This window comes from Gymnogyps californianus, chromosome 1 (genome assembly GCF_018139145.2).
Source record: "Gymnogyps californianus isolate 813 chromosome 1, ASM1813914v2, whole genome shotgun sequence".
Classification (NCBI taxonomy): domain Eukaryota; kingdom Metazoa; phylum Chordata; class Aves; order Accipitriformes; family Cathartidae; genus Gymnogyps; species Gymnogyps californianus.
This window is the reverse complement of record NC_059471.1, coordinates 130,289,468-130,311,946: the sequence shown is the minus strand read 5'-3', so window position 1 is coordinate 130,311,946 and position 22,479 is coordinate 130,289,468. Positions and strand designations below refer to the sequence as shown.

General features: G+C 45.1%; 1 protein-coding gene across 1 annotated transcript in view; it reads right to left on the bottom strand.

Annotated features, from left to right (window-relative positions):
• Positions 1-6,719: 6,719 nt before the first annotated feature.
• The window catches only part of GTF2E1 (general transcription factor IIE subunit 1), a 55,607-nt gene continuing 39,847 nt past the window's right edge, over positions 6,720-22,479 (bottom strand). Inside the window, exons 3-5 of the mRNA XM_050915036.1 lie at positions 16,675-16,876; positions 11,649-11,896; positions 6,720-8,338 (exon numbers count right to left, since the gene is read on the bottom strand). Coding sequence (XP_050770993.1) covers positions 7,908-8,338; positions 11,649-11,896; positions 16,675-16,876 — 881 coding nt within the window. The 3' untranslated portion in view covers positions 6,720-7,907. The remainder of the gene's footprint in view (positions 8,339-11,648; positions 11,897-16,674; positions 16,877-22,479) is intronic.

Here is a 22,479-nt window from a genome sequence, read left to right as displayed (position 1 = left end):
CTGAAGAGTGGGTGTGAAGAGGATAGAGCCAGGCTGTTCTCCAGTGACGGGAATAGAGGCAATGGGCACAAACTGGAACACAAAAGGCTCCATGTAAACATCAGTAAACCCTTTTTTACTGTGAGGGTGACCCAGCACGGGCACAGGTTGCCCAGGAAGGTTGTGGAGTCTCCATCCTTGGAGATATTCAAAAGCCATCTGGACATGGTCCTTGGCGCAGCCTGCTCAAGGTGGCCCTACTCGAGCAGGGTGGCTGGACCAGATGACCTCCAGAGGTCCCTTCCAACCTCAGCCATTCTGTGATTCTGTGATTTTGTATAGTTACAGCCCTTGGTGTGACGAAAAGTTGGTCCATCAGCAAGAGGGACCGAGAGTCACCTGCAACCACCTGTTCTCCTTGATTCCTTGCCATTAAGCTATAGGCTTGGGTATCATCTGTTTCGTTCTCCCAGTTTAAAGGGCAAATTCATTTTTTTCATATTTTCCCTCTTCAAAAATACAAGGGGAGGGCTGGGGGAAGGGAGGGGGAAGTGGTCAGGCCAGGAAAGAATGAGAGTAACCGTCTCCAGCAGACTGCGCTCCGCGTACAGCTCTTTCTGCTAATGTGCTCCATGAATCTCGCAGCGCGGCCACGGCTCCTGTAAAAACCAGAGAGGACAAGCCTGAGTATCTGAATCACAACAGCTCTCTCTGTGCTTCTGCAGCTGTCGCTGCTACGGCATAGACTGCACCAGTCTCACTAAACGTTTGGCTCCTTCTGACGCTAAAAAATGCTGGATTTCCCGTTCAGAGCAATCCATCAGCAGCTGTGAGGCCAGAGCAGTTCCCGTTTCTGCTTCGTTGTTACATCCCCAGGTGCCAAAGGGTGTTTCATATGGGACAGAGAAAGGTTCTGGTTCACTGCCCCTTTCTACTCAACAACCAGTATAAATAAAACCTTAGTAAATGCATGATTTATTTCCCTTCCAACATGGATTTCCAGTGTTGATGCTCTTTTTATTACTGAGTTAGACAAGAAGCAGTTTTTATGTCCACTGCAGACTTGAAGTGCACTAGACATTTTCTGCAGAGAGCCGTTCCTCTCCTGTTCATTGGTTTCGACCACGTGAACAAATGTGCTTCCACGCACAGTATTCATTTGGCTTGTTTTCGGTATTTCTAATGGCTTGACTCACACCCTTCCCGGGGCAGACTCCATTAGCATGTGAATTAGCAATCCCACAAGGAGCTCATTAGTACAGTGCCAAGCTGGAGGTCTTTAGTTCATGGTAGCACCTGGTCCATTGGTGCACCAAAGATGCTAGTGCCCGCTGCATGAGGAGCAAAAAATGCAAAGAGTTAAAAAAAACCAAACCCGACATTGAAAGGGCTGAAAATGTGGCATTTTGACACCTGTCCAACTGGAAGAATCCACGTCCGCCGTCTATGGAGATAAGCTCTTTTATTCTGGACTTCAGACAGGCTGCAATGACGTCACTGTTTAGATAACAAAAACTTCAACTATTATTTGCTGCTCTTGGCAGTAGCTCCTAAGCCGTACAAAATTCCTTATCTCTTAACATTCCCAAAGGGAGACATGTCTCAGGAGGGCTGGGCAGCCCCCTACATGACTTTATGTGCTTGTTTCTCATACACGGACATAACAGCACACTCAGATGAAACATTCAAAGAAAGAGGTACTTTTTAATGTGACACCGAACTCATGTTTGCAACTCATTCCTGTGAGGTATTCTTGCACCAAGCCTTCCAGCATGGTGAAAGTAGGAGTCAGATCATTCAAATGGACCTGCAGGCTCCTGCTGAAGTTGATTGGTAACTTGGGACCTTCCTGATGCCTTTGTATAACTTCCAAGAGGTTGGCACATTCGGAGAATATTACCCTTCCTAATGGGCTCTGAGGCAAGGGAATACACCAGGATAAACGCACCATGAGCCAAACCCCTCTTCAGCATATTGTATTTTTCTTTGCTTGAATATGGCACCCATGTGGCCTGGGAGAGTATGCGAAAGTGAAACTCCTCTCAAGATGCGTCATTTTCTAAAGGCCATATTTCCCTCTAACCCCATTTCCCTCTACTCTTCCCTGTTGTAATGGGGATAGTTTTCATCTCCTGACATCACCAGAAGGGTTGAGAGATGCTGAAGGCACTTCTTCTTGGAAGAAAGCATTGATGGCAAAGGAAGAATAATTGTGGTGACAGCACAGGGAGAGCAGATATGTCTCCCTAAAAAGATTTTACAGCCTCATTTGCATTAAAATAAAAGGATTTTTTTTGTTAGAAGCAGCAGGGAAACATGAGAAATTCAGCAACTCAGAATATTCCCAAGGGACAAAAAGAAGGAGGGTTAAAAAACCCCAGAAGATCAAATCCAGTCCTACCAAATCACATCTAGTTCAAGCAGCAAAGATTGCATGTAAGGGAGTGACCAGCCTGGGGCTGATGCCAGTTCCCTCCCCACTGTAGGAAATTAGGGGGCCTAGAAGGCGTTGCCCCTGAGCCCAGCCAAAGCCTTGCTTCTGGAGAAGGCATAGACCTACCATTCATTAAACATCTCTGCTGGGACGTGGTACAGCCCGAGGCAGTCATGGCTGAGACCTGCATGGTGGACCGCAGCATGACAGTGCCACATGCCCCAAGAGTGGACGCGGCACAAGCCAGAGCTGCTTGGTGGTGGTGGTGGTGAAGGGACTGAAACTTCGTTTTAAATTGACACCTGTGTGTGATCGCAGAGGGGTTGAGTTTATGAGAGCCCATCAGCACTGACCGGGAGAACAACCGCCAGCACCTTTGCAAAGAGCAGGTATGGATAATCTGACCAAAATGACCCAGCCTATCATTCCCCCGTATGGGACAGGGCTGGTTGAGACACTGCAACCTAAGCATGCCCAGGTCAGCTGGTAGCAACCATGAAATGGTGTCTCATATACTTGTCCCCCCATAATGTATGTTAAGAGGACATAGGAAAAGCATGGACTCTGCTAACAGTGCTTGGCAAATTTGGCATTGGATCAGGCAGATTTCCGTTGTCAGAAGTGCAGAAAAAAAATGTTTAAGACTAGGAGGATCCCTTTACCAGGTGGAACTGAGCCAGGCTTCTCAGCTCTACGCACAATTTTAGCTCACTGCAAAATTACCACTGCTCACCCTCCTTCTTCCAGCAAGTAATGGGATGGCAGAGGCTAGTGATATGGATTCCAAGTGAAAAATAAGCAGAAGCAATATGTCAAGGCTTTAATCACATCTGTACGAGATGTGATTTTTCCTCCTTGCCAAATGTACCTTTTTTTGTACACAGACATTAATGTTCGTGGAACAATATTTGATCAGCCTTAATTTTCAGGCTGGATCCCTGCCTGTTTCTCCGGCTGAGCAGCCCAAGGTTTTCTCCTGCTGCTGTGGCCAGCTCTTGGCAGGATTTGCGCATTCGTCGCTGCATGCAGCCAGGGTGAAGCACACACAGGGTCTCTAACGCACTGCAGTGGAGCCGAGTTGCTTCCGATGCAGCTGGCTCAGCCTCCTCTCTGCCATCCCTGGCTGGTTCATTAGCATTGAAGTGTTCAAAGGGATGGAAATTAAATTATATTTAGGTCAGAAACACATTTTAAGCAAAAATACCTATTATATTTAAAGCATCTTGTTCAGAGACGCTCTGTCTGCTGCTTCCAGGGTGGTTGCACAAATACTCACTGTCCTTAATATGTTTTTTAATGATACAGCAGGCGCTTCCAAAATCTGATTTTTGTTTAAATATAAATTAGGTTCATTCTCTCTCTCAATCTAATTAATGCTGGTAAATAAGAAACCACCTTCTGGCAACTCATTTAGGTATCCCAAACAGGCAAAAGCCCAGATTTCCCTGGATAACTTTGAAAGAGAGAGAAAATAGCTCTGCCACAGTGACGGGGTTGTAGTCCCAGACAGCCCAGCGCTGCCAGTGCTCTGCTCTCTGCTAAGAGGGAGCAGGCAGGCAGGCAGGCAGGCAGCTTTCCAGGAGCACCAGCAGTCAGACATTGCTCCCCACGCTTTAAGCTGCCATTCCTTTTAGGCGGTGGCCTCTCCATGACTCTCTGCAATCACATCTTAAACAGCTTCAAGCATCTGGCTACGCCTTCTATCAAGACTGTATGAGAGATGATCTCCTTGGACTTTATAAATATTGATCATTATTCTGGAAGCAGCTCAGCAGACAGAAGCTACTCTTCAGCCCCAGCTCTCGCACTCCTGGAGAAGAGGCTGTGTTGACTCACAGTCAATACACTTCAAACTGGAGTGTGTCGTGACGCTTAGGGATCCTTGGCTGTCCATGCTTAGATCAATACTCCAAAGCTTCCAGTGAACAAGCCAGGAACACAGTTACCTTGCCCAAGGCTTCCAGTGGGATAAGGCAATACCAGTCCTAGAACAGCCCAGAGCAATTTTTTGCAGCACTGCGTGACACCTCCCGCCTCCAAGGGACCGAGCCCACAGCCTCACTTGTTTACGCCGACACGTACCAGAGCAGAGGAACGGGGCTGCTGCTGCTTCTCCTCCACAACCTGCCCAGGAGAGCATACTGGACAGCCCGCTGGCTTGCCCTGCTGCTGACATGTCCTTCCACCTGCTCATAAACTTTCCATTTTCGTGAAGGCTTCGTCTTGCATTTGATTCCTGAGACAATTTTCTCTCCTCCTATAGGGATGCGGCGGGAGACAGAGACCCAAGCACAGCTAGCTGCTTCCCCCCCCCTGAGACCCTGTCAAACTTCTCTGCAGCACGCCCCGGCATTGCAGGCATCACCGAGGCAGGGCTCCTTAGATGTCTCAGGGAGGAGGTGATGCTATTTTTCCGCCCTTCCTCCAGGGGATCTTCAAATCCCTCGACTCTCTCAGAGCAACAGTCTGTTTATCTGAGTCGGTTTGAAGGAGGCAGCAACACAGGAAAAGAAGAGCTGGATGGAGGAAGCCAATTTTCGGGAGCTTAGTAGAAAAGATTAAAGCATTCCTGTTTTCCAGCATTGACAGTGATCTTCCCCTCCATCAGCAGCTTCACTGATCTGCTCTGGCCTGCTCTGTGCTGGGCCAGGGAGGACATCACTCTACTGTGGTTTCCCTGACCCACAATGGGAGCAGGGACAGAGGCAGCTCTTGCCCAGCTGGGAGAGGCACCCGGCACCTCTGATCTTTGGGAAGAGGAGTACGAGCAGCTTGAGAAATGCGTTTTTCTTTCCAGCCTGAGCTGCAGTGCCCTGGCCTCAAGTGCACTCATCAGATAAAACGCACTTTAGGCTGAAAGCAGACACAGAAACTAGTTTGAATGGGGTTAGAACATTCACCCAGGAAGGCTTCAGCGCTTGACCACGCTCACCGTGTTATTGGGTTAGCGTTAATGCAGCACATATGGTCCAGCAGCCAGAGGAAGTGGCTGGGGCCTTCCTCAGAATTGATGGCTTTATCCCTTGCCTTAGCACCAACCTGCTGGTTGTGGCTGGCTTTGCTTGCACCAGCGGCCATTCTTCCTCTTCTGGCATGCACACAGAGCCCTGCTTCAATTGCAGAAAAAAAGGAAAAAAAGGTGCTATCGATTGTATGTGGTCCTGTTCATTCAAGCACTGCTTGTCACGACAGGCCAGTAGCAGCGTATAGTTGTCCTTCGACAACAGCCCTAACCAGCTGCAACAGAGCAGAGCAGCCATCCTTTCTGAGAGCCAGAAGCTGTTAGGGCAGGAAACGATGATGGCATCTGCTCGTGTATCTTGACCTCACCAGTCCTCTTGAGGGCTGCATGTAGTGGATGAGAGACGGAAGGCATGCCCTACAACCCACCGCACCAATTCCCTCATATGCGGGACATGCCTTGCTGAAAGACAAAAATTACAACTACCGTACAAACCACAATTAAATGTGTTTATTAAGTAAAACCACTACTTTATAGATGATTATGCTGGATATAGATGCAGTATCAGTGCTCTTATAGTAAAACCCAGTATTTCTTCACTTAAGCTTTAATAAACCTACAGTTTGATTTGGCAGACTAAAAACTCAGTATAAACTACTGGTGAGTTACAAGCATGAGTAGTTGTACTGTATTCAGGATTAGTTCTCAGTTTCTGTCTTTGGCTTCTTGTAAATCTACCTGCTTTTCTCCAGTGTTAACCTTGAATTCAACCAGATTAAATCTAGACAGAATTGGTACAGCACTTTTTTTCTGTTAGCTGATCACTCAATCTGACTTACCAGCTCTGTGGCTTGATACCGGATCTTGGAAGTCTGTCTACACAAGAGTACCATTTTAACTGGCAATACGATGTCTGTGAGACCTCCACCATCAGCCTACGCTTCCCTCAAGGAAGGAGGAAAGGAATGGAAGTGCTGATCAAAAAGGGCCTCCCACAGCACCAGTGTAATGAAACATCCTTCCTGGAAGTGCAGGAGATTCCAGGAGGCATTCAAGGAAGCTCTGGTGAGGAGAAGCAATGTGCAGTGGGATTTCAAATAGTCCTTCCCTCAAATGAGAGCCTCAAATTGTTTTTTTTCTTGAGTCGAGTAAATCAAAGTGATAAGCAAACAACATTCCCAACTAGGCACATGACAAATTGGAAGATGACAAAGGGGAGAAGTTTCTGTTTATTTATTCCTCTTTAAAATGACTTAAAAGCAAATTTAAAACACTATTTAAAAAAAGAGGGGATTCAAACTATCAAGAAGCTGAAAATAAAACCACAAAGGAGGCATTACAAGGTTAGCAGAATACAGAAAGTATAGTTGGTATAAAACAGATTTACAGTCTCAGTGAACAGCAAATTCATGCTGCCCATGTAAATGGAACAGCATGTAATACTGCCCCTACCCTCTGGAACACAAAATTCTTTCATCATTTTGTTTTATTGTAGTACTGGATAGGAAAACAACAATTTAAAAACCCAACATTTTCAATTGAAACAGAAAAACATTAAAAATATGAAATTGCTCTGTAGGCACTGTTTTTCTATGGTAAAAGTGTGCGCCAAAGCAGAATTCAAAACTGCATAATTCCTCTTAAGATGATATCGCCCTGGTGTGACTGCAAATAAAAACTACCTATGCTATTTCTCTGGCACTGCCTGACTGCGGCCCTGCGCACTACAAACCGTCTGCGACACTGGAGTTTGGACAGGGCTAGGCAGAAGCAACAGGCAGCAATACTGGAAAATGAAGGTATCTCCTGTTAAGTCAGAGTGCTCTGACAGCTCAGATCCATGAAGGGCTTTTGTTACACTGACAGAGAGCGACTGTGTGTGCTTGCCAAGGCTTTCACTCTGCGTGTTTCAAGTTACTCCCGACCTTGAGGTGCTGAGACCTAGTAAGGAGCGAACGGGAGCAAGAAAAGGTTGCTGTCTACGGGCCTGCTTAGAAATAGCCACTCCGGTGGCCAGTGGCTGCTGGCAGGTCAGCTACAAGCCCTGCCCAAGCTTGCCATCAGCAGACGAGTGCTTCCCTCTCCTCTCACCTCACTGAGCACGGGCAGCTGTAATGTTACTTACGCCCTCCTCTGCAGAGCACTCTGATCAGACTACGGAGCCCTTATGTGCTCTGAGGGCAGGGACGTGGACTTCACTAGGATCTGCAATAAAAATCAAATCAAAGCAATCGGGGGGAGGCAGCTGCTGGGGCCCTGGAGAAGGTTAAAGCAGTGCCTATGCAGGGCACTCTGAAGCAGATTTTTACCTTGCAAGCATCCTCACTTCTGAGACTTGTCCTCCCCTACCTGTTTTGGCACATGCAGCCTTTCTACTCCCCGGCTCTGGTGAGCAAGATGCCTGAGATTAGCAGTCCTGAGCCCCAGTGTCCCTGTGCACAGGGGAGGAAAGATGCGCTTCAGTCTTCTGTTTTACTAGGGAGTCTCTGGCTTAAAAAGTCACTTTAAAAAAAATGCCACGGCAGGAAGCAGTTAATCAAACATGTCCTCAAACATGCGTTGCCCCATGGCTATGTAAACCTCTTTTTCCTCCGGTGTCATCTGGGCCACCAGCTCAGGGCGCTGGCTCACTTGGCTGTACGAGTGTGGATGCCCAGCCACTGTCACAGTGGGGTCTTCTGCCACCACCTCAAACTCTTCATCCTCCTCCTCATCCTCCAGCCCGTATGTTGTGGTGGCCGTGGTGGGAGGGCGGGGAGGGGATTCCTCCTCCGACTCGCTTGTCTCGCTCTCGGAGTCACTAGCATTGGCACCGGAGAGAGGAGCGGCACCTCCGATGGTGACTGTTGAAGCAGAAGGTGTCTTCTTCTCGTGGATAAGCAGGGCACGCATCACCTCCTCATTATCATCCAGAGTTGCCCGGCCCTCCTCACGCTCCTGGAAGGTATCCAGATCCCGGCCCCCTGCAAAGAGACACAAGGGAATGATCGTTTCCTCACAGAGACCTGGGTGACGGCCCTGAAGGCTTTCTGGACCCGTATTAATTACTGCCACTGAGCACGCTTGGCCAAGTCACACCCTTTCTCTATGCCAGCTCCTCCTCTCCCTTAAAAGACAGAGATAGTTACGTTTTTTCTCGTAACAGCAGAGCAAGTATTGACATTTCCTAGGTGCTGCGAGGCCTGGAGTCACTGTGGCTCCCAGCTGGGAGCCTCAGCCAGGAGCACATCACAAGAGAAGACAACAAATGCATGATGGGCAGGCACCTGGAAAAGACCCCCCCCCAGGGAGGTGTCCAACTCAGGTGCCCCTCAGCTGGGCTGATGCACTTTCCTTACTGTGCAGCAGAAAGCAGTCCTTGGGACCTAAACCTGGGCTTCCAGATACCCAGACTACGCACCTAATGATGACACTTGTCAGAGATACAGCAAGTATCTTGGTGCTGTTTCACAGGTTAACAAGCACAGGCTATTTCCTTTTTGTCCCTTTGTTTCCAGGTTGTATGACCACAGCCTGGAAGACTTGTGGTGATGACCAAGACCACACGGTATTGCCGGCACAGACCATAAATACAGACTCAAAACCAGGCCCTGCCCTGCCGAGCTCGTCATCTATAAGGATTAAGACAGAGAAGCAGATGAATCCAGGCAGACAGGGAGTATGCGGAAACCATGTGTTATAAAACAACATTCAAAGTAGCCATGTCTGGTAAACTCAGAGGTACATCTATGACGCAGGAAGGGGAACAGCTCATTACAGGAACATTGTGGTGGTATCGAGCAGGATCTATCTCACGAAGCTGATGCAACTTACAGCCTGCAGCCAAGCTGTGCAGCACAGCGTGGAAGGCTGCATTAAAACAGCTCCTGCTCTCCAAGCCGAAACGCAGCCTAGCTAGTCTCTTTGGCTCCCTACCTGGACCTCTTATTTGAAGGGGACTGCAGTTTCCTAGCTGGCAGACACATGGCCTGTGCTCCTCTTTCAGTAAGCTTGGCTGTACAATAGCTGGGAGGGTTTGACATGGCTTGGGTAGGCAGGGTGTCTGCAGTTCATGGATTCAAAAGGTAAAATTCTGTTCAAAAAGTGGCATTCTGCAGAAAACTTCTCCTAATCCTACATTTGATGAGAGGACTGTGAGTCCACCCAGCACCAATAAACCTACAGGCAGTATGGAAAAAAAAAAAAAGAAAAAAAAAACAGAACAAAAAATGAAATACAGAGAACCTTACGTAAAAACAAGGCCTAAAAGGTAGGACAGACTCCCCGTGGCAAACTTTCTCTCTTGCACCTAAAGACACCGCCTATGAACAATTGCTGGAGCTGAGGTGACAGCATTCTGCCTTCATACATGAATGCCACTTGCCTGCTTCTCCAAGACCTGGACCCTCATGGTTTCAGCACAACATCCAGGCAGTTGGCGCCCAAGCCTTTCCCCCAGGGTCAAAAATGCACTGGTTACTTTTTTCAACTTGAGATGAAAAAAATGCTGAGAAACAGGTGAACTAAGGAAGTAAGTTCTGCATTTAGCACTAAAAGCCGGGGGAATTTGTGGTCACTCCTTTCCTGTGGTACAATAAAGGCCAAAAGACCCACCCCTAACTTCATTTGACTCATGTTTTTATTGTAAATGAAGTTGTAGTAATGGGTGATGGCTGCAACTACTATTATTAATGCACTGGCAAAATTCTTGAAAGAAAGGAAGAATGAAGGCGTTGTGTTGGCAGCCTTGTGCTCAGCTTGTTCCTTGTGACTGTAGAACATAAGAGGCTATTGGAGAGCTTCTCTGTGAGATAATATTGTAGCTCATCACATTGAGAGCTGTGAAGTGACCACAGCCTGGGGTAGCTCCACAAAGTCTGACTTTGTGGCTCAGGAGCGGGGCTGTCTCTTGCTTGTGAGAACTGTGCCTGCCGGATCCAAGCAGTGAATCTTTTCTGTCAACAGTCCCAAGTTTCCTTCCTCCCTGTTTATGTCATCTGAGAGCTACAGAAACATGTTGCAGCAGCAATTTCAGGCTATTTCCACAAGTCCCCTCTTCGATCTCCAGCAGTGGTGGAGGTTAAGCAGTGATGCCATCGTGCTGTAAGGAGATATACTACCCCTCCATGTCCTTCAGTGGCATCTGAGAAACATTTATGCTGTGCACACCAAAAGTCATCTCAAGGAGCCAATTTAAAACTACAGGTGAATTGAATGTCTAGCAGAAAAACGGGGTGAGAACTCACCATGGCTGGTGAGTAACAACAACATCTGCTCCAGACTGCAGGAGGAGGTTGTTTCAGTCACCTCACTTTGTTTAATCTATTTGGAAAAAGTTGTGGCATCCATATGCTTGAAAGGCATTACATGCAAACAAGATCATTAGATATCTTCTGACCATTATTTCACATCCATTTTCTTCACTTCTGCTATACCTACATACTCCACTCCTCTCCTGAGCATTGCACTGGTTCCAGGGTCTCATGCTAACACACGCGGTTCCCTTTTGCCATCTTCTCTTCCTAGGGCATCAACAGTTTCATTCTATAATCCTCAAATGACTTCGAAGATTGCATCTATTGATTCACTCTTGTAAAAATCATAGAAGGTCTCTATTTCCTATTTTTAGTGTGTAAGCTTAAATAGCACACTAACCAAAGCAGAATGTTTCTACTAGTGGTTACAAGATCTTGACTATTGTCTGTGGACAACCTGACCCCAATGTGAATGAAAATAAAAGCAAAGATAATGAGAAACAAACAGAAAGCAATAAAGACTCACCTGCCATGGTGACAGACCTTCCTACTGTACTTCCAAAAGCTTTATTTCTGACATATTCTTCATATAAAACACATTTTGAAAAACAATTAGCAAGAAGGCAGCTGGGAGCACAAAAACACTGCTGGTAGATTTGGTAGGCTTTCAGAGTGACCGAATGTTAATGTTATTTTTCAGCAGTGACCTATTAGGGGGGCAGCTTTCTAGATGAGACTGAAAGACCTTCGTCCAAAAGCAATAAACTCTCAAGGTGGAAGACGTAACAGATAATTAACATTTCAGAAGCACAAACAATTTTGTGGGTAACTCAGCTTTACTGACCTAGATTTCAATCCTGGATCTAATAAACCAGGATTTTTTACATCTACCTACACACAGCTGCTTTGCACAGCAGAGGGAAGCAGACAAAATCTGGATTGTAGGGAGCAGCAGCTGTACACACACAGGGGAACATATCTTTGACAGCACTCTAAGAGCATCACATAAGCAGAGCAGTACTTCTGTGAATTTTCTTACCATCTTTGATTTCATCAGGGTCATAAGCCCCCTGCACTGTGCTCTCCCGTAGCCAAATTGGTCTCTCTCTGGCCGGCTTTCCTTCACTTGCAGACCGGTTAAGATCCTCCTGGCCCTCCATGCTGATGACAACGTTCTGGGTATACAAGTCCTCATATGACGGTCCTTTTGTAGTCCATGCTTCCCGATGGTGTCCACCTGCAAGGCCAGCTGCTGTCCCTGAACCAGTACCAGCTGCACGCTCCTTGCTACATAAAAGTCAAAGACATAAAAACAGAGCATTCAGAACAAGCCCTCCCTCAGCCAGCACTGCAACAGTTAAAACTATGATTAGTTATCTCCCATGATCTGCACCAAGAACCTGCATTCTGATTTCTAACATGTGGTGCCAGGAATTTCTACACCAGCTTCCTGATTTGGGGAACTTGGGTGTCTCTAATGGGAAACCCTACATGAGGCCATGGCAACTTCCGCAGCAGACACTGAAAAGAAGAGCTAGCACTAAAGCTGCTGATGCACTCATGTAAAAACAAACATAAGATCCCAGAATACCCTGAAATAAAAGTCACAGCAGCAAAATATAGTTGAACAGTAATCTGGTATTTGGAAAAGTCTCTTTTTGGCCTTTTCACAGCCACCCTATGCTGCATAAAAAAAATAGCACTAAAGTTTAAACAAGTCAGATGGTAGACCCAGAGACTCAGCATGCTCAGATCTGTGAACCATTATTAATCACAGGGCTCATGAAGGAGTTAACTCACCATGAAAAACATAGTTCAAACCTTTGCTTGAATTGTGAGTGACAATGCCCGTGGTAAGTCACATCTCCTGTGTTATACAGGAGATCTGTACTATCCACAGACACAGCCTTGGGAGGACTGGGGAGTCCAGGCGGAAGAGAAGAAAAGATGAGAGGGCACCTTCAAACCAGAGGATTAGGGCTGGGCAAAGGGCTTTGTGTGGTGATGGTGTGTGGGAGGAGGCAAGACAGACCTGTCTTCATCGTGGGAAAGCTGGAGAAAGAAAGGCGATGACTGATGCAAAGGGTACAACAATCAAAGCCTAGCCCTCCTTTGTTTTCTGAGAGGAGCTGCAGCCAGCACGTTTTCCTCCAGGCTCCTTTCTAGCTCGGGAGACCAATGGAGAAAAGAAACATTCCTGCTTGGATCTGATGGAAAGAGGACATCAGGTGGAGTATTTTCTGCATAGCGATGGCAATAAGCCTAAAATACTCTCTCTGGCCTGTGCCGCTACATACGCATTGATCAGGGAGCTGAACGGAAACTCACTGCTCTCCAGGTGGGGAAAGCCAAAAGTGACTGTTCCTCCACTTCAAAATTATATTTCATCTTCTTAGAGAAACAGACCCACTGCAGACTGCACCCACCCTCAGCCATATAATTTCATTCATCTGACTGCCAGTGGTACCTAAGGCTTTTCACAGGTAACAGACCTGCCTGGACTCCTCCTCTTGTCCAGAGCAAATCCATCAAGGACACTCAGTGTCCCTGCTCTGCTGCCAGCTGAGCTGACAGAAGTTATCAGTGAGCACAGTTCAGTCACTGCTATCTACCCAACGACCTGTCCTCCAACCGAGAAGCTTAAAATAAGGTTACAGTTGGAGAAGACCTGAGTAATATGCAATTTTTTTAATTCAGCAAGGACTTAACCACTGCTTGATGAGCTAATTCTGCTGGATTTTTAGGGGTAAACAGTGAGGGGAAAATATGCAGGTAGGTGATCATCTCAGTTTGGATTGAGGGCTACTCAGAGCCTCCCAATAGTGAGCTTGCTGGGGTCTGTTAGCAAAATACTCCACAGAATCTGTTTTAGCATGTGTCCACACAGTAACAGGTTCCCTCCTGCAGCCAGCCCTGCTAGGAGAGCTTCACAGCAGCCTTGAATTTTGGGGCAGAAGACTCATGCACATGTATTGCTTATATAACCTAAGGAACCACACAGAGACCTTCTTCCCAGTGCGTTATTTCAAGTGTTGGTACCTTTCAGCTCTCCAAGACAGGCATGTGTTCTGTGAAAAGCACCACTCTGCTTCCCACACAATAGAAATCTCTAACTAGCGTTTCCCTGACAATTTTATGTAATCCACTTTCCTCACAAGATACACAATGCAGCTCTCCCCCAAGCTCTCCCTCCCCACGACTGCAGCGTGACAGCTAAATACTCAGTAGTGCCAGGAGCTGCCTAATAATACTTTTGCACAGAGGTCCCCGTAAGTGTGCCTGAAATGGACTTTTTTTCCTATGCAGTATCATTTAGCAGCAAAACACTTATTCCATGACATTAGGAACATTTCAAAAATGAAAGTAACAACCCTAAAAGACACCTACAGTACTAATTACCTTAAGCCATCTACTGCAATGTCCCACACTTAGGTGGAACCATCTAGACACTTTCTGTCTACTTTCGGACCCAGTGAGCTTTGGAAATGTGCCTCAGTTTACTTCCTTGTTTGTGGAACTGCATCTTCAGCAACACTGTTGGTAGGAGTGAGCAAGCCCTCACGACTACATGACCAGGGGAATACTCCGTACTGCAAGAAGAGATCTTACTGTTTAGCAGCCCTGTTCCAAAGTACAGGATTAAACACCATGGATTAGGCATGGATCAGCAAAAGGCCGGGTGCGCGAGCTGCCTTACGGGCAGCACAGAGCAGATGAAGGCAGTGCACTCTTCAGTATCTCTTTCTCTCTTAGATCCAAGATCTGCTTTTTCCCCACCTAGGTCTAGACTTTGCCTGGCCATCCTGCAATCAGGAACTGTGGCAGCTCAGTGGCCCAGATGTGGCTACATTTGCTGTTACCCGTCGGTTGTTTTACCCTGATGGAAATCCCTTAATAAGTAGTTAGCTGCCTTTAAAGGCGACATAAATAATCCTTGACATAGCTGAGGTATGGCCCACAGAAACCACACTGTGCAATGGGGAAACAACTTGAAATTTTCATCTCAATCCTGCCCAGACTATTAAGAAAAGGTCTTGCATAACGGGGATAACTCTTTTTGTGCCGTGTTTGAAATAAAGCACCTTTTCACTTTGCTGCTCTTAAGAGCTTCAACTTCACAACAGAGAACCCATGGTCCTTGATAGCACGACCACAGAAAATTAATTCTGTGAAGATTTTTGTTGTATAAAATCATGCTATTTTGACATAAGAAAATGGAGAGGTTATTAAAATCCATCTGTTTTAGAAAACCACAGAGAAGGGCTTAGGTAAAGCAGGTTTATTTCAAAACCTGTGGGGCTAATTCATGCTCTGCCAAGATGAAGAAAATTAACAGCCTCCTAGAAAGATATAAATGAAGATCTGCCCAGTTTCCCATGGCAGATGAATGACAGTTACGCTATGTCAGTGTGGTCACTTAGAGCTGTAACTCTCCTGAAAACACATGAAGTTGCTTGCGTCGGTGCAAACAGACAATGCAGGCACTTTGTGACCTTTTCTGTTTGTTTCAGAATCACAAAATGTCAGTTTTGCCAATGATTTCAGACACTCAAGACTCCTTAAAAACAGAGGGAATAAATAACCCAGGGTTTGGCACTTTTAAAAAAAAAAAATCTCACAGCAGTGCTTTCATGCAATTAGCTGCTTTGAATTAATAAGAGTTAATAAATAATTAAATCATTGTATGTGCTGAAGCAAGTTGTGTTCAAGTAAGCATTTAAAAAGACACCTATTTATTTTGTCATTCCTTGCACAAAGTAATTAATCATTTACAATGTTTTTTAAGTATTTAAGAGTCAAGTAAGTGGGTGCTGCTATTTAATCATAGGACTGCACCAGGCTTCTGCTGTGATAATTTCCTGTGCACAGAAGGGGAAGACTGAGAAATGACTCTCTCTTTGGTGGGGTTATCCCAGTTCTACTACTCAAACTACAGAAAAGGGTTTTTAAAGCAAAGGCTAGTGATTCAGCTTGGGCATAACGGCTTCAAAGACTCCCCATATCACCAAAGACATGTTGAGTGACCTTGGAAAAATCTCTTCCCCTCTCTATATTGCTTCTGTTTTTCTATCAGAATGATGAGGAAAAATTAGCTACCTTCTTGGCTAGAAAAAGACTGTGAATAGACAAAGAATTTTTTATTATATTAATTAGAAACTGTCTAGCATAAATATATGAGGAACATTCTCTCTCAAGGTTAGCCTGAGAGAAAAAAAGAGTATCCTGTTTGCTCTCCCACTAACTAAAGTCAAGCACCCCAAGGCACTATGGGAATGCTTCCCCTCGTGGTACATTTTTCCCCCCCCGTGTGTTTAATTAATTTTTTTTTAAACACAGAGAAGTGCATCACATTTCACCACAACTGACAAAACTGACAGCTCCCCACATCTTTCTGCATTATTTAAACATAATCTGTTTTTGTACAGCTAGGAATGTTCTGAAAGAAAGTGTCATTTCCCATGGGTAGGAACATTTTAAAGAGTTTTTGACTATAACATGGTGTCCTCCCAAAAAGAAGAGGTGTGTAACAAGTAGGAGAAAATCAGAAGAAAAAAAATACCCTTATTACAAGTAATGTCTTCGAACTAGTACGCAAAGCATAGAATGCAGATAGCTTAGTTTGAAAAGCTGGCTAGAAGCAAAAGGAATAGATGAAAGATAAGGGTTTGAGAGAAAGAAGACAGTGTAGACGGCACCTTCAGAGCTTTGTGAAACGGCTGCAGTTTGCATTTCTTAAATACTGGGGCAAGGGCTTGGTATACATACCAGCTGCAGCACAGCAAGCAGCAGGTAATTCGAGTACCCCACCCCACAGAAAACTACATGCAAGAGGCTGACCAGAAGAATAATCATCTGCCTTGTTTAGTAAAAAATGGTTACAGCCCTTTGTCTCCTTATAAACCACACATTCCTTGGGGAATCTGTCAGTTGCTTGCATAGTTGGTGCCTAACAAGTAAGTCCTCGATGCAGCCAGAGGCTGCACAAGGTTTGGGAAAGCCTCCCAGAGCAGACGAACGCACTACAAGGAAGCAGTGCAGTGAGAGAAGACCAGGCGCATTCCCACCTCTGCTTCAGGGCAGGAATCTCTGTGGGTTCCGGCTCGAGGATTTCATAGGCTAAGTTAACGTCTTCCGTCTCACGAAGCAGCGCATAGATGGGCTCAATCTGCTCATTAAATCTTGCCACGAGTGTCCTTGCATCCTTTTTGGGCATCGCCGATTCATCTTCTTCCACTTCAGTCTCACAGAAAGTACAGCGGAAAGTTCCTAAAATGAAAAAAGTTGCTAAGCATTGGAAGGAAAGCAACAGGCCCGGGTCTTTATACAGCCTTTTAAACAGCAGTGCTTTGCTGTTTTGTTAGCTTGATGCTAAATAGCTTTTCTCCCTCTGACAATCCCTTCCCACACACAGTGGACCTCGTTATTATTTAAGCAGACAACAAAGCAAGCATTTTGATGCCATCCAGTGATACCCAGCTGGGTACAGTTTCTCGCTCTGAAAAGCTCAGATGGGCTGCAGTACCTCTACTGAGACATCTCCTAATCTCACTCCCTCTTTCTTGCTGCACATTTTAAATGTCAGCTATGACTAGGCTGTGATAAAAAGCTATACAGTGTACTCTTAGGAGTTCAAGTATCATCTGTTTCAGGTGCTTGCGCTGGTATCTCCCAGGCCACATGAACAGGCTAATTTCACAAAGAAACAGGGTGTAGTTTTACACTGCACCAACCAGCCTGCAGTAACTGCTAGTATAACCACTTTCACTCTGCAACTAATGCAAAAAAGATGGTGTCTCCTTCTGTTTCAGGGCCAAAACATGCAAAATAGTCATTACAGCAGAGCAGCAAATGCAAAAACTTATCCCACCTAACCCCCATATTAACTCCCTGAAATTAAGAACAGCAAGATAAGAAATGTATGAATGGCAATTAAGAATAAGCTCGTTTTACAGACCTCATCAGGACCTATAAAAACAGGTCAAACATAAAGGCAACTGAAATGGTTGCATGGCAATGCAGTTACAAAAAAACTACTGAACTCCTGCACAGCAGGCTTTTCAGTTGCATTGCTCCATCTGTGAGTGGGACCCTTAGGGCAGTACATGCACAGTAGGACCTTACCATATGGTCCACTATGAGGGGGGCAGCACAGTGTAATGTAAGGACTTATACTTGCAAGTGCTGGACTAAGAACGTATCTCTGCCTCCTCAGAATACTTACATTCAGAGAAATACTCACAGGCTTCTCGATTTCTCTTGTCCCTGTGTGATTTTTTTTATTTATCCATTCTGTGATATCTATACACATCTAGCATCATCTCTCAATACCCCAATGAAGAAAGGAAAAGATCTTTTTACTAATAGGGAGCCTGAGAATAGGTTATATCAGGGAAATGATACGCTTATGTCTAAAAATCAGAATTAGAAGCAATATTGAAGCCTGCTATATCACCGATGTTATGTACAAACACAGTTGAAAGAATGGGGTTTGCCCAGGGCACCTGGGCATGATGTAATGAGACAGGCTGGCAAGCCAGGGCTTCTGGTATCTTGTTTGGCTGCTTACACAGATTTGCTACTCTTGTCACTTCATTTTTCAGTGTACCTCCTTCTCTGCCTGTAATACAGCAACAAAAACACACCGAACTTCTCCACTGATGGCTGTGAGGGCTAGACAATGCTTGCACACTTCTTGGAAAACACACAAAAACACTATTTATGACAGGAGGTAGATCTGTTGCCTCTCACCACAGTCTGTAGAGATGCAGTTTTCTACCTCGGCACCATTGAAGTAGCTTTTGCTCATCGTTACTCATAAATTAATGCGAGTGTGTTGTACATGTGGCCTGTAATATGTACACATTTCCCGCAATAAACTCTCTCTTTAGAAAGTTTGTCTTATCTACATGTAAAAGCTAGAGTACCCAACAACAGCAGTATGCAAAGTAAAGGATAAGTGGATAAAGTGCTCTTCTCTCCCATCCAAGCATGAAATACTCTGCTTATTTTTTCAAGCTGTAAAAATTGCCCCTACTGATTGAAAAACTGTACATCATATAAGCTGTCAGCCCAGCAAAAACTGAAGCCAAAGTTTGATCTCCTTATCCCACATCTGAGGCTATCGGTGTGACACACTGGCAAACAAGTTGAATCAATTTAAAATAATTAGCACATCTCAGTTCCCATAATGGACTAAGTGAACAAACACAGGTTAATGAGGAAAACTCCCCTCTTTTTACACCCCCCCCAAAAGTCCTGTTACATGTTCCTGAGACAGCTCAGACTTTTCACGCTTCCATCTGTGAACCCCATGAGTATCTGCAAAAGATTAAGATCGTAGGGAGAATGGTTCCAATTCAGAGTACCAAAAAATCAGAAAGTAAATACAGCTCTAATGAAACGGAACTCCTAAAGCTATCATGGATTTGCTGCAACTTCCACCCCTCAGGGTTCTTAATAAGCAAAAAAAAGTTAATAGATGAATTATGTAAAGAATCTGGGAATGAGTGAAATGACAAGCCTCCTCCATTAATATGCTGATTTTTTTCGAGGTGATGCAGCATTTCACAAGAGGCATATGTGATTAGAGAACCGGGAAGTTGCTTTGCCATGGCAGATGGCATTTATATGTCACAAACCTCTTTCGTTAGACTTTAAGAGGTCACAAAATGTCACCAGAGCTTTTATGACATGGCACATCACATCAGCAGTGACACATGTTCCTTACAGATATGAATTGCATGTGACAAACGTGAAATGGAGGCCGTCCAAAGGCTGAGAATGGCAATGTTCCCACTCCGATGATGTATTTCTTCCTTCAGCCCTTACACAACTGATAGTTTTCCATTCAAATATGCTGCATAAACCAGGACAAGTAGATATCCTGGAGCAAACAGACATGAAGCTTTCCTGCATTTTGGAAATGCTAATGGAGATTGCATACATCCCCTCCTTTCAACACATGCTCAGGCACTCAACAGACCTTTCTGGCTGCACGTTAAAAACCAGCCATCTGAAAGAGATCGCCTCATCTGCTTCCAGACTCTCCAGGGCAGATACGCTGGTAATCTGGCTCCCCAAGGCATACTAAGATTAAAGCAGCTCAAGCTCTGAAGTATAGGGCCAGAATATTCAGAGATAATTCCTAATGACTTGATTTCACTTCAGGGAAGGAAAAGGTCAACTGCCCACGTGCATCGCACACACGATGTCCAAGTGTGCATGCTGCATCTGCTATAATTAACACATTTAACTGGCTACAGCCTCCTGAGTTTGAGCCTAGGTCCTGCTCACACCCTTCTCAAAGGGTTCAAGCCTCATCTCCAGCCCAACAAGGTGCCTTCCTTCCACTCTGTCCTTTGGGATACTGCCCCAGACTCTCACTACTCTGATAGTTACAAACTATTTAATTTTCAACCTAAACTTATTCCCATTCATTTCAAACCTATTTACTGTTGTGCCAAAACGTGTACCTCAGCTCCGCTAGCTTCCATCTTGCTGTTAATCCTTCAGGTATATTTACAAACTGCTGTCTAACTCATCCCTCCATCTTCATTTTGCAAGGCTCAGTAAGCCACACATTTTTCTTTGCCTTTTAAAACTGGCCACCCATTCCTCCGACCATGCCAGCAGCCTCATTGGGCACTTTCTCCAGTTTGCTCTCATCTTTCTGTTGTAAAGCTGTTAGTATATACAAGTGTCCAGTTGAGTTCTCCCAAAAGCCCAATGGCATTAGTGCTTCTCTGATAGCCATTGAGACCTTTTAAGATCACAGTGTAACAGATCATGAAAGTGCTGCCTCAATTATCACAAGATCTAGCAATGCTCCCAGGTCTTTCTTCCTCCTTTGTAGTTTCGAGTTGATGAACTCCACGTTTATAGGAGACATTTGCATTAGATGCTAGGTGCGTGACACTGTACTTGATACTTCTTTCAGCTCCTTTTTATTCCTCCAGCCTTCATCCTCATCCAATTCTTTATTCTTGACTGCGTCACAAAACATTAAGCTAATTTATTTTCAAAATCTCCCACAACCTTCTTTTAGAAGTAGCACTATTACCATTACATGGAGAGTGAGCTAAGGCACAGATGGCACAATTTCAGAAGTATCTCCTGATTTGAGCAGCACTTGATTTCAGAAGCCTAAGAAATGCTTTTCTGAAACTTCTGTTTCAAAAAAGAACGTGCAGTATTTTTACCAATCTTCTTCCAGGCTCTAGAATCGGGTATCTCAAACGAGTTAGGTACAACAGCTAATGATAGCCTTTGAAAAGTTTAGCTCAAAATGACTAGTCCAACACCACACAGAAATTCAGCTGGCCTGGAGGATCAGATCATGTTCCTGTGGCTACTGCAGCCATTTTCTTCAAGTAATTCCCTGACTCTCACACTGCACATTTTTCCTTCTTCTGCAGCAAGCCAGACAAAAAGTGCATCATATGCGCACAGCTCCTCTCTCTCACTGAGCAAAGCACATGTTTTGTGGGGGAAAAAAAAAATTATGTCGCAGAGAAAAAGTTACAGGGTGCATAAGCAACTTTAATTTCAGCACTCCCTAACCCTGAGTGCTTAATTTGATGTTAAAAAGAGAGTATTAAGACCGTGAGGAAAGGACAGGAGTCTCCTAGGTTCCTACAAACAGGAAGCTGAACAAACGCCTCCCGCCATGTCATGTTGTGCTGACAGGCATATGGTTAATCTGCAGACCTGGAGCCCTCAGTTCTGCACAGGCCTGTGCCGTTGGACGCACCAAAGAGAAGATGACAACCTGCTAGTGCCTTGCCAGCTTGCTTCCTGGCAACACAGGGAGGATAAGAAGGAAACACCTTGGGTCCTGCTCTAGCTTCTTGAAAGAGATGTGCTTTGTGGGAACCTGCTATCCTACCTGCTAGCCCCAAGCCTGAGGTTTCCTACCCAGCTCTTCCCATCCCAGTTTCTGTCTTTTCCCCACTCTGATGGTCCTATTCTCCTTGCTAGCAAGTCTTGGTCTATCTAGTCCTGCTTTCTCAGCCTAGGCTTCTCTCACTTCTCAGACTTCTCTGTCCATCCTTCTTTTCCTAGGTTGCTTTTTCCAATCTCAGCCTCTCCCCACTCCCATGCCTCTCTGCCCCACACTCTTTGATCAGCTAATTCTGCTTCTTAATTTGAGCCCTGGTCATCAAATGAATTTCCTGTTTCAAGGCAGAGAGATGGAAGATCTTTTCACAGCACAACCTGTCATTCAGAACAATGTAACACAGGCAAAGGAATATACATTTCTCCAGTTTCCTCTTCCATTTTCTCATCAGCCCGTTCTTCTATACGGCCAAAGTGGCTTTTGATTAAATTTTCCTAAGCAATTTAAACTTAGTCGGATGCACAGAATGGGAAAAACTCAGCATAAAGTAAGTGTTTGACAAAGTTTTGAACAGAACAAAAACCACAGAGCAATTCCTACGCCCACCCTCCACAAACGATCCAAGCTCATGTAATGGAAATACTTAGCAACCTAAGTAATAGGCAGTGCTGTCAGTACAAATTATAATTAACCTCCTTTCATTTCTCATTGATTTTCAAGATTTAGAGGACTGTTTACAACAGCACCTAAAGGCATCTCTCTCCTGAATCATTAAAGAGACAAACAGTAGGCCGAGTGGCTACAACAGACCTGGATCATTATTTACCATAACATACTGCACATTAGGATATAAGGATACTCAGCTACTACAAGTAGCAACCTGAGGGGTTAAATTGAAGCAAAGAGAGTTTTAATGACCTTAATGGACTGAGCTAGTAACAGAGCTAATTGTTAAAACAGTTGATTGTTAACTGGATTAATTATAATGCAGATTAGACTGTAGGAGCTGTTGATCTTTACTGACTCCCAGACT